The 16,203-nt window shown below is 46.9% G+C and overlaps 1 protein-coding gene across 3 annotated transcripts in view; it reads left to right on the top strand.

The window, feature by feature from the left end:
* Nucleotides 1-16,042, top strand: part of LOC144106644 (uncharacterized) — an 87,678-nt gene extending 71,636 nt beyond the window's left edge. For all 3 annotated transcript variants that reach the window (XM_077639487.1, XM_077639485.1, XM_077639486.1), the window contains one exon: nt 4,120-16,042. In XM_077639487.1, coding sequence (XP_077495613.1) covers nt 4,120-4,218 — 99 coding nt within the window. In that variant the 3' untranslated portion in view covers nt 4,219-16,042. The remainder of the gene's footprint in view (nt 1-4,119) is intronic.
* Nucleotides 16,043-16,203: the final 161 nt, after the last annotated feature.

The following is a 16,203-nucleotide window of genomic DNA, read 5'->3' as shown; positions in this document are numbered from 1 at the left end:
CCACTGAAATCTGCAGAGTCGACGGAAAGTTTGCGTGACCTTCTTTTTCAGCGGCGCCCTCCATTTCCGGCGGCTAGTCGTGTCCACCGCGCCGGCTCCTCTCCGCGCTCCGTAGCAGACGATCAGCATCTTCCGCTGGTATGGACTCAAAAGTGAATTGCGCACTGGAGCTCACTCTGCTTGACGACATCGAGTCGGAAAGCAGTAGCAGTAGCATGTCATAAACTTCAGGCGTCACCTCCATCTTAAAACGCAGCGGGAGTAATCTTCACCTCTTGCAGCTACGCTCGAAAAGCAGGCAATACACGCGCGAAAAGCGTGGGCAAGTGCAAGGAATGACTGGTGCTACCTCCAGCAGTTCGCGAGCGCCACCTACATGCTCTGACCAGAGCAAGTGTACTCCAATCGCAATTTCAGGTCACGCGCTCTCCACTGGATTTAGGCGCTCTTTCACAGAGTGTGCAAACCGCTCTGGGACTGCGATTGGAATTCATCAATAGAGTTTCTTACTATTAACTGGAAGGAGAGCTGGCGGCGCAGCACCTGAACCTCCATGGGCACAAAAGGCATCGTGGGGCGATGAGCTACTTGTTGCGGGACAGTTGGTCTTTTTCAGGAACACAGAATGGTGTTACTGAGATGTCCCATTCCGTATCCACGGCGCACTCCGTGCGCAGACGACTTCGGCGTAAAAGTAGTGTGCAAAAGCCATAGTAGCGAAAACGCAACAGCACAAGACGCCAATAAAAGGTTTTTGTTTTTTGAAATGCTGTGGAAAACCTTTTAAAACGTTGAAGCGACAACATTAAAAAAAACATATCTCTTTTTATAAGTGCACCTGTTAAGCACGAAATATTGTATTGGCTTTCGTGGTGTGCAATGCTTGGCGAAAAGGAGAGCAAGCCACTGCTTATTTTGAGCAAACTTTGCATTTACATGCTTTTCTGCTCTTTTGCTACGATTTATAGACAGGATCTTGAATGGTAGGGCAGCCTTGATTATCGAATGTTTGTTTTTTCATTATCTTTCGGCCAAAAGTTGTGGTTCTGCAGTCGGCAGCTCTCCACCCTATGATGCTTAGAGCGCCCATGGTGGTACAGGTGGTCTCGAGGAAGCTCCATGCAAACTCCCATAGGCGGGGCGCCAGCTTTCCCTTTAGTTAATAGTAAGAAACTCTGATTGCAATGGCGTGCAGTGAAGCATCCCCGAGATATCGAGGCTCAAAGGTGGGCAACTTTCGCGCATTTCATCGGACTCTCGAGCTACCGCGGCTCATTTGGAAGCATTTTTTACTATTCGTTCAAATTTCACTTTGATTTTTCTCGACAAGGAAGCAGAATGTTCAAAGATTTCGAATCAATCGAAATCAAGAAGTCTAAAATTTTTGAAAAAAACTCGATTTTTCGACCCTCATGACCCCTTAAAGGGGCCATGCAACCATGGCATGGCCCCTTAAATGGGCCATGCCATGGTCGTTCTTCATATTGCAGTTTTCTGCTTCAGTAACTAATGCAAGAGCTTATGTTTCAATTTCGGAAATTTGGCTGCCCTAGACGCGCTATATATTCCAAAAAATACGATTGAAATTGAGACCGGGAGACTCCTCCCACCGGCAGTGACCACCATATTAAAAGCTCTCGTGACGTCACTAGCACATGCACGGAGCAACGTCGTCTGCTCTCGTTGCTGCAATATGCACAGCGAGGTCTCATTCCCTCCTGTACTTTCGCGGGCGATCGAAGTAGCAGTCGTCCCCGATATATGAATGACCGGTACCGCAAAAGCGATAATAACAGTAATGCAGTTTTTCTTCGGTATAGATAGGGTCCGATCACACTATAGGCCGTTGCGACGTCAGTCGACAGTCGGTGGGCTGATCGGTACGCAAATGCCGTCGCTGACGCGCTGGTCTGTCACGCTAGACTGACGATGACGCCAGCACGATCAACGATCGCGTATCGTACGTTGCTGTGCAGGTTTAAGAGTCAGCTTAGTGGGAACCAGAAGAGACTGGTACGGGACTAGTTGGTATGACATTCCATAAACTTAAGAATATTAAAACTTATTGGACCTCATGCTAGCCACGGCGACATACGCGATGTGTGTGCACCAGCGAAGATGTGCCTGCGCATAGAACCGATCGGCGAGGCAAGCGACACGGGCAGAAAACACCGCACGACGGTGCCGCTCGCCGCCGTCGCCTGGGCTTGTGCGGCCGAGCGAAAGCTTCACGCCCGGTGAGGCAACGGCCAGGAAAACTGCGCTTGTGTACCTTATCCGTATCGAAACAAGCGGCTACATATCTTATCTTCACACTTTGTTACTGATCAGTGAGGAACTTTTGCCATATTCTTGAATTTCGGTTGACGGTGGACCGCCGGCCCCTTTCGTGACGAGGCCTAGCGAGTACGCAGGATTTGTGTGTGCGATTTTGGCGATTGCGGAGAGCGAATTTGCAAGTTTTCGCACCTGCAAATAGCTGTCGAGCGTAGTTTTGGCTGCAGTGCCCTCAAAGCGATGACTGCCCACATAGCAGGACGCGAGTACAATAAGATGGGAGTGCCGATATATGTGACCCGGTCTGCATAGCATATGCAGAAGGCAGCCGGCAGCAGCCATCGGCGTCGACTGTGGACAACAAATCTGGTTGTTTTCATTAATTCAAATAATGTCCAAACGTATTTTTAGCTAAACTGAATTAAAATTAATTTTGGTGACATAAGAGAAAGCAGATGCAATTAGCGGGAAGCGCCGGTATCCTACGCGAAGCGTTTCCCAAGCAGGCGATATAGCATCATCGGCACTTATTGCAGTGTTATCATGGTGTGTAAATGAGTAAAAGTGCATTTTGTGAGCAAGAGTACGTAATATTTAAGATAAGGATAACCCACCTGACTTTTTATGCCACGCAAACGAGCAGTACTGTTTGCGCACAGCCATGTAAACAACCTCAGCGTGGGGCTGCAGTTGTCGTAATCGTCACACTCCTGGGGCACAATGCGCACGCACAGCAAAGTGCTGTACTATTATTTCGAAGCACTCATTTAGACGGCGGCGACTATTCATCAGTGCGGACAGTGAAAGCATTCGAGTCACGTAGGGTTTTGCAAGCGGCTTGGTTCCTGCAAAAGGGTCGTGCGAGTCGAAGGAAATGTATGTTCAACTTACAAGCACGTACATGCAGCCGGGAAGTCATCGCACTCGGCACTTTTCTCTGCTCCTTTCGTGCCTCAAGGTTACTGTAGTGCACCTTTTGATAATTTGGGTTTAATTATCGAGCGATGAATAGCGGACAAGAACTTGGTAGCTAGCTACAAAGCGCCGCGGCTTTCACGGCGCACATCGGCGAAGGCATGCACGGCACGTGCCGCTTTTCACATACGGGAGCACTTGACTGCTGAAAAGAGACCACACTCATAACGTACGAACAGCGTGTTCTAAGCGTAAATAATAAAGCAGGGGTCCATCGATTTCTGTTTCCTCAACAATAGGAAAGTGGGCGCCACGAGCAAGTCCGCTTTCCCAAGGATCACTTAGCTCGTGCACTAAGTTGAAGTCTTCCCAAAAGAGGACACAGAAAATGCATTTTATTTCGCTAGGCTAAAAGAAAAAAACTTTTCGAGCAACCGCTGTCTACGGTGTGCATGCAAGCACCTCAACAACTCGCAGCAGATGATGCGTGGCATGTATGCGCTCGTGACGTCAGCGATCAGAGGTTGCCAGACCAGCAAGCAGTTCGCAAAATAAACAAAAAAAAATTGTTTTAAAAATATTTACCACACAGAATCAACTGCAAATTGGGGGAATTGTAATTTAACCTGTTGGGAATTAAAAGCAGTAAGCAAGGCATGCGTGAAAATAGGCTATCATGGCCCCTTTAGTCCATTTTCTTTAATGAGCCTACTTCCTAAGTTTTGCGGGGTGGGCTGACTCCCAAATTTTGAGCGTCCTCAGATTTTGAAATTAGACTGCACCCCATGACTGGTTCACATGGTGTTGATGCAATGCAACGCCCTCAGCCAGTCGGCGGGGAATTTCGTGACACAGAACCTGGAAATTTTTGTCCGACTACAACCTAAATGATATTTCACTAAAATGTTCTCTCTCGTTGCTGTGCAGGTAACCCTGTGGAAGGAGTCACGTGATGGGTCTTGGGCCTGCATCAGCGAAACGGGCCGCACTGACGACACCGAGTACTCAGAGAAGGACACCGTCTGAAATGGCAGGTGGCCAGAAAGCCTGGTGGGCCATCTTCCAAAGCCTGTCCTCAAGTGGCAACCGAAGCATGTTCTGAGCTCAAAACACTTCCAGGCCTTTTCTCTTGACACTGCTGGCACCAAGAACTGGCGCTTGATGCTTCAGTGCTGGTGGGATGCTGAAAAACCCGTAAGAAGCAGGGTTGTCATTAGCTTCTTTCTTTTAACACCTGGAGTGCAAGCACAGAGTTTCCAGTCACAAAAAACAGCTTAAGTGGCATCAATTTGGGCAGCTACAATGCCCTCATGGATTGTGAATGAAGCATTTTCCGAATTTCAGTACAAGTAGCAGACTGGTGCAATAGAACACGGATTCTCAAACTGGGTCTGCATCACTTTTGGAGGCAAATACAAAAAAAAACAGTGCTAATTATTTCATTAGACTATGATTAGGGGAAGGACAAATACCACCGTCCTTCTTCTAGCCCTTGTCTAAAAAGGCGCGCTGTTTTTCATCTCTGATAGCTCGTCAGCCAGGCTCACAAGAACCTTTGGGTTGCTTCTTGCATGCGCCTGAACTCATGTGTCGCTCAACCCCCGCCTTTCTTTTACCCAGTTTGTAATGGAACAAACCAGACTAATTTTTATTGCTGAGTGCAGCCAGTTGTTGTTATCTCTGCATACTCCTTTTTTCATGCATGTTGGGCACGTAGGATTGGAAGCCAAGACATGAGGGTTTCCCAACACCTTTTGAAAGCAGTTGAGGTTCCATGAGGCTGAAAAATTTGGGGGACGCTTAAGCTTGTCCTGTATTGTCCTGTATTTTCTTCCACTCTGTCCGCGTCGTTGCGCTGTTTGCCACCAATATGTACCACCAACTCGCCCGTTTGGCTATTGTGCTGAACTTTAAGGGTAGAATGCGATAACATTATCGGGTCCTGATCGCATCGCCTACTCAGCACTCACGCAGTTACCTAATTCCTAATTAGCATGCTCATAATTAGTAATTAGTCATAGTCACTAATCATAATACTTTAATACCTCTGTCACACAGGCACTTTCAAAGGCTATCGATTCGAGAGCCTTTAGGATTCTCAATCACTGTCAAAACTAGAAAGAATTGGGCCGCTGCTACACAGCAAACTCGATTGCCATCGATAGTTCCCATCATTATGGATGACGTAATAATTAAAAATGCACACAAGTTTTGAGTGCAAAGCTTTAGGCATGCCTAATTTAGAAAATAATTACAGAGTTCTTCTTTGATGTTAGTGGACCAAAAAACAGACTGGAAACGCATTCCAATCAGAAATGGTTTGTGGGAAAAAACTGTTTGTATGCGTTTGTTTTAGCAAAAGGTGGCTATGAAGAGTTCCTTGGTATGGTGGGTCTTTCTAGTACTGGATTTCCTATGGAATGAAGGAGAGGTAATTCCAAGTTAAAATTTTATGAAGGAGGAAAATGTGATTGGTTTTTCTGTGTGCATTGAGCAGCAGAATTTTATTCTAATTTTTAAAGGGACAGAACGCTGAGTTTTAAGGACCCAATTTTTTTTTTGGCACAATGGAAAGGTTGCTGTCTAAGGTGCTGTAGTCTGCAATGGTTTTGTTGGAAAAGCTGTAGACGATTTTTACCGAGCATTTTTAAATCAGTTCATGCGCCTGTTTTTATGTACAGTGCAGTCAACTTATAACGATACCAGATATAACGATATTGTCACGACTCGGTAGACCCCCAAGGAGGGCTTAAAGATAAAAACGGTTTACTGGTCAACCGGAAAGAGTCGTGCATTTCAGCTTCTTCTCTTCCAGCCTCGCTCTCGTAGACCCAGTGGTCATCTTTGGTGTCTTGTATGCGGCATTGGCCCCCCTCCTCAGAAAGCATCGTCTCAATGGTAACAAAAGGAATTAGGAGGTCAAGATCGGTCCGAGTAGTACGGCGTCATACGTACAACATGGACGACGTCGACTTGTTGCTGGCGTCGCTTGGACGTCGATAACCCGTCTGGCACCACCTCATGCGTTACATTGGTTTATTGTCTCAGCACTGCATAGAGCCCACTGAGGCCCGTGGCTCGGTGGGACATGGTCTGGCGGCGGGCGACGAAGGACTGCCGCATAGCTCGCGGGTTGCGGCTCGTAGTAAGGTGCAGGAATGACGGCTGCGTTACTCTCGGGTTGTGGCGCGTGGTATGGTTCGGAAATGGCTGCCGCGTTGTCAACTGGGTAAGACTCGTGGTATGGTGCAGGCGGTGACAGGGCGTACCGGAGTTCTTTCCTCACAGCTGCTGCGAAGGCTTCTGGTGACTGAACGCTCGTAGCAGTCATTCGCTGCAGGTCCTCGAGGACAATTTCTCGAATAAGTTCTCAAAGAGTGGTCCTATCGGTTGCAATGAGCGCCGCCGCAGTCCTCAGAACACTGTTGAAGGGTCGGTAATACTGGCGGCACTGTTCTTGGAGGGCTCGCTCCATAGCTGTAGCGTCCTTGACGAACTTACTCACAGTTTGAGGTGGGTTGCGCACCAAGCCAACAAACACCTGCTCCTTGACACAACGCATAAGCTGCCATAGCTTCCTTTGCTGAGTCATATCGGGTTGGGCACGGCGAAAAAGTCGAGCCATGTCTTCCGCAAATATGTCTGTGCTTTCTTTCGGCTTCTGGACGCGCACTTCAAGCAGGCACAGTGCATTCTTTCTTCGATCAGTACTCGCAAAAGTGTCCACCAGCTGGCGGCGGAAGTCATTCCATGTGGACAAGCTGGCCTCGTGGTTTCCATACCAAGTTCTAGCAGTATCCTGAAAGGCAAAATAAACGTTGCAAAACTTCTGGTCCGCGCTCCACTGGTTGAACTTGGCCACTCGTTCAAACTGGTCGGGCCAGTCTTCCACATCTTCAAACGCATTCCCGCGGAAGCACTCTGGCACCTTGGTGTTATGAAGAGTCATTGGCGTAGGCGTGGAAGGTGCCATGGCTTGGGAGAACAGGCGAACTTCGACGTTTGAAGAGTCGCCCGGCAGACGGTTGTTCTGCAGGGCAAAGCCTAGAAAGTGGCGGCTAGGCTAGCGCAATGACAGGTGTGTCGATGTCCGGGACCCGTTGTGGACTGCCGGAAGGAGTCCTATGCATACCCAGCACGCTGCACTAGTGTCGCGACTCGGTAGAATGCCAAGGAGGGCTTAAAGATAAAAACAGTTCACTGGTCAACCAGAAAGAGTCCTGCGTTTCAGCTTCTTTCTCTTCCAGCCTCACGCTCGCAGACCCAGTCGTCATCTTTGGTGTCTTCGCTCAGCGAACTTCGCAGGGCACCAAGACACTGTGCTTCCTTGACAGGAGCACCGGTGGCGGTGGCTACATGCATGGGGAAATGCCTATGTTCATGGGGGCATGCATGGGTGTGTTCTTTTTGCCAGTCCAGATATAACCGTAATCGGTTATAATGATCAGATTTTCCGGTTTTCTCAATATCGTGTTAAAGTAGTGCACTGTGTGTCTTGTCCTCTCTTCGGCCATCATCTGCCAGCGTGTTCACAATGTCGAACCAACTCGCCCAGCAACACACTCTGCACTGTATTCGAATGCTGGAAACCATGACCAGCGAGTGCGATTGCATGTCGACAAAAGTACTGTACCCAAAAACTAATTTAAATGCACCCGCCAGACAGTAATAAGATATTTTTCATATATAGAGTAGCGTCCATTTCAGTTTCCACACCCTAATAAAATATTTTCGTATATAGAGTAGCATCCATTTCATTTTCCGCACCCAAAGCTGTTACGGCACAGTGATTTAAGCCTCATTGACGAAAGTTTTAGTAGACTGTGGTTGCCGCTCATTTCAAGAAAATCAAAACCCCGTGGCACCACCTGGTTACAAAAGCCAAAAGCGCATGGTAGACAATGCAAACGTTGCTTTTCATTGAAGGGCACACTGGAGAGAGTGTAAACTACAATAGGAGATGACAGACAGACAAACACTCCTTAAAAAAAAAAAAACACTGTGCACTTAAAACAAGTAAGCAATATTTTATCGAAATGTGGTCACGTGGTGGGCTACAGTGATAATGGCAGGTTTCACTGCAAGGTGGTTTTTTTTTTGCTATTTTCAATGCCAAATTAAAATTGTAAATCCTTGTTTCTTTGATATTGGAGCACTCAATTCTTACAATTTGAGGCACTCTTACAATCACAATTCTTGCAATTTTAATCTTTTCATTTCTGCCATGATCTCGGTGACACATTTTGGTCAGTCATTGGTCCCTTTAAGTTTTGTTAGAAAGCCAGATCTGTATTTACTGCCGCAGTAGCTCAGTGGTTATGGTGCTCAGCTGGCCACTAATCCGAAGGATGCAGGTTCGATCCCGGCCCGATGATCGCATTTCGATGGAGGCAAAATGCTAGAGACCTGTGCTCTGTGCGATGTCAGTGCACATTAAAGAATCCCAGGTGGTCAAAATTATCCGGAGCCCTCCACTGCGGTGTCCCTCATATCCTGAGTCACTTTGGGACGGTAAACCCCCGAAACCAAATCTTCTGTAGTTATTTTAAATAAAGCGGACTGCTTTTCTTTGAATAAGCTCGAGTTGATAAATGTCTTTTGTAGTGTGCAGATCCCATATAACAAGTGTATTCAAGTTTTGACCTAATCAAGGTATTGTATGGCAAGAGCTTTTTATTGCTAGGAGTGTGCCTCAATTTACATCTTAAAAAGCATAGCTTCGTGAATGCAGCAGAGCAAGTACTATCACAAATATGAGCGTTCAGAGCTGGTTTATAAGAATGACTGCTAGATACCTAAATGGGGAACCTCACAAATATTGCTGTTCTGACGGCAATATTGGTAAGAGCTAGCTTTTTTTTTTTTCGTGTAATCCACAGAAGCACTGTTTTGTCAATGTTTAGGTCCATATTCCATTTTTCACACCAGTGATGAACTTCCAGTAGTGATTCTTGGGGCACCTGATGGTCTGCAACTGATGAAGTTTCTTTCAAAATTACACTGTCATCTGCGAACAGTTTTAATGGTACTGGAGGGGAAATTACATCTATTAGATCATTTATATATATTACAAACAGCAAAGGTCCAAACATGCTTCCCTAGGGGGAGTAACGGCAAGTGTTTCAGAACAGGGACCGTTCACCTCGAAAAACGGATTTCTATTTCTCAGGCAAGCTTTAATCTACTCGACAAGGTATGAAGGAAGTTGAATCAGCTGCAATTTATAAACTAGTCTGGAATGCAGCACTTTTTCGCCATATCCAGGAACAAAACGTCCACCTGTTCCGAACTATCTAGAGGTGATACTGGAGTGATTTTATTCCCTACCGCGTTGCTGTGTGCGCTTTGCGTGCGAGAGTGCACACAGCCCCCGCTCGAAGACCCTCGAGACTTTGATAGAGTTTTGCGGTGCTCCAGTGACTCTATCGATAGACTTGATGCAACGGCCATTGGAGCCACCTGTGTAGCAGAGCTCGATTGGCCTTCAATCTATAGACTACCGTTTTGAAGGCCTTCGAAATGACCGTGTGACACGGGTATAAGACTCTTCACTAAGTCAAAGACCACAAAACATTCACTAGGCCCACCTTTATTCATTTCGAACTGATGAAGCAACGTGGCCTATGGGTAGCGTGCCCACCTCACAATCCGAAGGTCCTGGGTTTGATTCCCACCCCAACTCAAATTAACCAGATTTTCTTTTCAGCTCAATTGCTTCCCTTTGGTACAGGAACCTTCCTGAGAAATGTGGCGTCTATCCGAACATTCTTTGACCTGTTCCTGAATTCTTTCACCTGTTCCTAAAAAAAACGTCCGATTTAGCCAAAGGCTGTAACACTGAATGACTACAAAAAACCTTCCATAAACAGTTCTGCACCGCAGCAAATCTCATTGAAAAAAAGAGGCTGTGGTTTGCTTTTTAGTAAAAAATGCGCGGCAGTGACGATTTTTTGCAATTTGGACATGCTGTACTGCTGTCAGGAATATCAAAGGAGAACAGCTCCAAAATAGTAAGGCCTTTTCCCCAGTTGCTGCAGTAGCAGTGGAGCCTCCTCCTCGCAAGCAGCAGTAAGGAGGCTTCGCCAAACAAACGATGAGCACCCTGTGACGAGCGCACATTTTCGGCCCACACTGACCACAGAAGCGAGGGGAATGCACATTTACACCACAACAGCAAGACTCCTTCTAAAAAGAAAAGCGACGTGCTATTCAGTCTGAAACAACACTCAGCTATCGCTGCATGCTGGTAGCGAAGCTTGGAAAACGTAACTGTGCAGCGACAGCGCACCTCCAATTGCTTAGAATGCAGACTGGACGTCTACACAGCCCCATTTGGACCACAACTCGATTAACTGGTTGGACGGGCAGAATCGTCATCTCGCGGTGCCGCAAGCATTGCGCGTCTCACATCGGCTGCCACACTTTCGCGTACCAAGACCATTGGCGAAAACACAGTTTGAATGAAGCAAAACCACGGTACAAAATCAGCGGAAGTAGAAATGCATTGAAAATGTAACCAGCCAACCAAAATTTTGAAACTTGTTTGAATTGACCGAAAGTGTGACTTATCCAAGTTTGCACTGTAGTGAGCCTACTTTACTTTGCGGTTTTTGTTATTGCGGGGTTCAACTTAATGCTCTGAAAGAAGTTGTGTGCCCTTTAAAGCTTGGCGCAACGTGAGCGGCTGCCAGGATCGACGGGAAAGCCTCACATCACAACCTAACTTCTCAGTGATATTTCTTTGCAGGACTCGCATTTCAGTTTCGGCACTACTTTCGTGCCACAAAGTAAAACCTCATTAATTCGGGCTTGAAAGGAGTGGAATAAACGTTTGAATTATCCAAATGTTGAGTTATCGAATGGCCCGTCAAGACTGCCAGAAACCGTTCACGTGAAAGCGAAATTTATTTGATGAGAACCTGGGCAATTTTTATCTGCTCCTACGATGAAAACTGCATGACAATAGCTCTTTCTTCCAGTTCTGTCAAATATTATAATTGGCGCACGCTATCAGGAGTGGCAGAAGCAGAACTGCTCCGCAGTGGTAAGGGTCTCTGCGGCTACTTTCAGTATCCGAAACGGTAGTAGCCGCCGCGGTGGCTCAGTGGTTACGGCGCTCGGCTGCTGGCCCGAAAGACGCGGGTTCGATCCCGGCCGCGGCGGTCAAATTTCGATGGAGGCGAAATTCTAGAGGCCCATGTACTGTGCGACGTCAGTGCACGTTAAAGAACCCCGGATAGTCTAAATTTCTGGGGCCCTTCACTGCGGCATCTCTCATAGCCTGAGTCGCTTTGGGACGTTAAACCCCATAAACCAAACCGAAACGGTAGTGCCAGAGCTTCTTTGCATGTGGCTCGCATCAGGCTTCACCGCACTGGGCGAACGAAAGTACGACGTGGACGGAAGCAAGGGAAGCACGCATTGGAGTCAAAGCGGCAAGACGCTTTCGAAAAACAAACAAAAAAGGTCATCAACAAGGCAATCATCATACCAAACGGTTTATGGTTTGGCTGGCTTGCTGATGCTTTGAAAACAAAATTATGCTGTCAGACTCTCTCTCGGCCTATCGGTGAGCCGTCCGTCAACACGCCTGCGTTTGCGTGCCTATCAGAGGGGTGTGGGAGACAGTACAATATGCTAATCAGGCCTGTAAACGAATGTCTGGACGATGGCGTATCCAACACGTCTCAACATGGCACTTTTTCGGGGCCCATCCAAATTAACGAATGTGAGCCCCACGATGTCCGAATAAATTAGCTTCTGATGCCATAGACTTGCACAGGCATTTGGCGGGGCTCTGGCAGCTGTCTGAATTTTCCTAATTTCCGAATTAACAAGGTTTTACTAGTAGTGTGACAGAGCGTATGCAAGCAAGCTTTTAGTTGTGCATCCGGTTTGCCAATTCCTTTACAAGTTGAACCAGATAGCCACATACATTTGGACAAGTCAGCTCAGCCATGGGCAGCACTCGCTTCTTTCAATAAACTTGCAAACACTGTAAAAGTGGGGCATTGTGCCGCTCACAAAGTGTTCGTCCCCAGTGTTGCACTGGTGCATTGAATGTAAGCTGGAGTGGAATGCGCTGCAGTTGTGCAAAAAAGAAGACTACCGATTTGTGAAGGTGGCCTTCACTAACCATAGCACAGTGTAGCTGCTGGTACAATGACTGTGGCTTTGACATAGTTGAACTGGTGCACGTGCACTTGCAGTGCATGCCGGTCAGTGTTTGCATGGCTTTCGTGGTCAGTTTTTCTTGCAGGCACTTTGCATAAGCTAGCGAAACTGAACGGGCTGTCTTCTTGCAGGTGAGGGAAACGTCTTGAGGTATCCTAGGAGCAGTGTCGTCTGGAAAGGATGTTTGCTGAATGCAGAGTGGAGGAATTAAACATCCAGTAATGTTGATGAGTTTTCCGATTCCCACCAGCCGTTAACTGTGCTTGTGTTCATCCCATCTTTTTCTCTGTGTCTTGTCGTGTGGCATGCTCCATTATGTGAAATGTGCAATACTTAGCATTTTTTTTCTCATCTCTGGAGCAATTACCTTGCTCACCAAGGTGATTCTCTTAGAGGTGCTAGATCAGGAAAAGTTTGCCAAGGCCATGGCAAACTAATCCACACACGGAGCAGTGGCCCTGGTTGATGTGGACCTTCCCATGCTCGTCTGAGCAGTGCATTGGGAGAGCATATTACGCAGCACAGAGAATGATTGTAACTTACCCACTGCAGAATTGAATGCGATAGGTCATACTGGTTCATGGGGCCCCTAATAGAGAATTGCAGCTTAGCGCAATCCGATAATGTGATCCACCTCTGTGGGATCGCCCTGACGGTGCCACATGGCGCCACATGCCCATCAGCTGTGTTGTATTGAGCTGTGTCTAATGTCTTCTCACTAGTGCCTCCAAAATGGCTGGCCTTCCCTGATGATCCTAGTGTTTCAAGTATGCAACAGAGTGAGTGCATCTCATAGTGCTTATTCGCATTTGCTTGTGGCAAACAGCCAGCGGGACAGTTCTACGTGCTAGTCATTCTCCAATGCGACATGCTTCTTTTACACGTTTGTGCTGCTCTTTATTGTGTGGTCTTGGTACCAAGCCTTTTTCTCATAACTCATGTGCCAACACTGCCTCACTATCTAAGGCAGCAAGTCATTTCTTCGGGGGGGCACTTACTCGGCACTCGCCAGTGTTTTGTGGATGAGCAGATTAACCTGAGGGAAAGAAGTGAAAAGAGCGGTGTTCCTGTAGTGGAAGTGTTTTTGCTGTGTTGTGGTAAATGGGTGTGCACGGCGAAATGCACTCTTACAGGTGGCTCCATTATGAAGTGGAATAGTCAGTTCACACGCAACAGCAAATTCCGTTGTTACTTCTGTGTTGAGGTTGAAAGTATCACATGGGCATTGTCCATCTGGAGGAAGACTATTTAAAATAGAACAAGGCAAAAGGTGTGCATACTGTTCATACTTGTGGGGAAATTACTGGTTGGGTGTTCCCTTTCATATTGGAGATGCCTGTACATCACAGATGCCCACTGGGCCACATGCCCATGTGCACATGTACAGGGTGCGAGTGCATTGTTTTGGCTCAAGAGTACTCTTACTTTGTGCACAGCTGCAGCCAAGTTTGTGTAGTGTTTGTCTTGCTGCGTGCCCAGACACTCGGCTTTGTTGTAAAGGGTGCTTGCGCTCAGCTCAGTTTCTGCTTCCATTTTTTGTTTTATTTTTATTTCAGTGACTGCAAGTTGCTTCAAACAATGTTAAAGGTGTTCTTTATGCCTTTTTCTATTTTACGCAGTTTTAGTAGGCACTCCAAATACCACCGTACCTGACTCATCTTTCGCATTACTCAGCTTGTGATGTGCCGTGGTATAACCTGCACTGCTGTCATTTCTACAAATACTCCATTCCATATCTATCTGCAGAGCACGTGTGGTTTACTGAGATGCATATGTCATATCAGTGTCTCTTGTCTTATACACTGGAAACAGATGAACATCTGCCCACTTTTCAGAGTATTTGTTAGTGTCCGACATCATAGGAGGCATCTTGTTCAAATTTAGCCAATGGTTCTTTTGGTCAAATGGTGAAGCGGTGGTCCAAGGTTTGAAACCAGGACAAATTTTTCTTTAACTACAGAGTTTCTGTGGAAGCTGTATAGCTTTCCTTTGTGGCCGTGTATGGCTGCGCTTGGGTGGATGCCAATGAGTAGTTACCTCCTTATTACAACGGTTCTTTTGTGGCACAGAGTATGGACATCACCCGATGATGTCCATTGAGTAAGATGCATTGTAGGCCTAGGACTCTTATGATGCATGTCCACTTTCAGGATAAGTGAAACACGATGCATATACCAAGAGTGCCAGCATCTCACATTTTCATCTGCTCATCATGAAACATGCCTCATGAAACATGCCTCATCATGAAACAGCAGCCTCAAGAAAGTCTAACCAGGAGCATAAAAGTAGGACACGACAGCATTCACTGTGAAGACCTCGCCTACCAGGGAACGGGGTCTGCGAGCTGTGGTCTCGCCCAATAAGTGACGTACCCACAGTCAGTGCGAAAAGACCGGTTTATTCAGGACCAAAACAACACTTCAAAAGGGGCTAGTCGTAGGCCAACGGAGCCAAGCATGCGCTACCTCTCATGACAGCGCAAGGCTACGGCTACAAGAAAACAGGCGCTACACCTGAGCGCAGCAGAACAAAAAAATACACAGTTGAAAATGCAGTTAACAAGAACTACACAGAAAATACAGTAAGATGCGAATAAGACCAGGCAGCAGCAATGAGGGCTCAAAACGCTACATGAAGCCTGGCTGCTTGCGTAGCAGCCACTCACGCCAAAGAGCTATTCCATCATTGCGGATGCCACTTCTGCGCTCTTCATACCGGTACGGTGCTTCCCCGCCGTCCGAGTGTGTACATTTTGCACCAAATCCGTGGCCACGCTTTACCAACACTTGCACGCTCTGCTTTGCTGGCCTTATCAAGGACTCGCCACATCTGGCGAGCAGTGTTCGGCCATGCGCAGTTGCGCTGCCTGCGTGCGCATCTAGATGACAGGAAGAGAGCGCGCGCATTTTAAATGGCTAAAAAAGGAGCCGTACAGCTGCCAGAAAGCAAAGCCAGCACTGAACTGATGCACTGTAAGCAGCATCTTTTTCCAAATACATGGCCGTAGTGTGTTGCCTGCAGCCTTTACTTATGTTTGGCTGGTGAAAACTTGCTAAAGCACGATGCTGAGTCCTTGTACTGTACCCACGTTTTGTATGCTTGCCAGACATGAATGGATATTTGTACATCACAGTGGCTTGTAACACAGCATGCCTCACTTATACAAAGTGCAGTTAATTTGTGGCTGCTTATGGCCTACAATCAGAGCCATTTTTTTGTCAACATGGATGTTTGCTTGCAGGGTATTCATTGATGCCTGCTAATGCATTGCTAGTCTTGTTGTGATGGCGTGCCAAGAACAAAAATTCGTAGCATAAAATACGATTCTTTTAGTGGTTATGAAAACAAAGTTAACTTTTGTTGATTTACTTCTGTATTAAAAAAAAGTGCACCTTTGACAAGCAGCAGTCCTTTGTTCTGCATGGAGGCAATGCATGTGGCAAGTGGTCAGTGATACTGACAAGGGTAATGCAGTGACCCATGTCGTAGGCATTGGGAATCAATGTTTTGTGCGCATTAGAAGCTTCATCACGAAAAAAAGTGTGGGACACGAAGAGCAACCTGGGTCCCGCCAAAGGTATCAACAGGTACTGCATTGCCAACGCATGATGTAATTAAATTAGGTGCCCCTGTGAATTTTTCGGAGTAATGTGCCAGGTGTATAGCTCCAAGCAAAGGAATGACCCACGGGAGATATCACGGTGCAATTGCAGCAGACTGCCATGGTTTTGATCATGTGCCTTCACAGTTAGGCAGTCTCGTGCTGACACAAGCGAACCCTGTACTGGCATGAATAAGGCATCCAACCTGCAATGTTCTCGGTTGTCCTAACAACTA

Source organism: Amblyomma americanum, chromosome 10, assembly GCF_052857255.1.
Source record: "Amblyomma americanum isolate KBUSLIRL-KWMA chromosome 10, ASM5285725v1, whole genome shotgun sequence".
Taxonomy (NCBI): Eukaryota; Metazoa; Arthropoda; class Arachnida; order Ixodida; family Ixodidae; genus Amblyomma; species Amblyomma americanum.
Note: the sequence above shows the minus strand (reverse complement) of the source record. Positions and strands in the feature narration are given on the sequence as shown.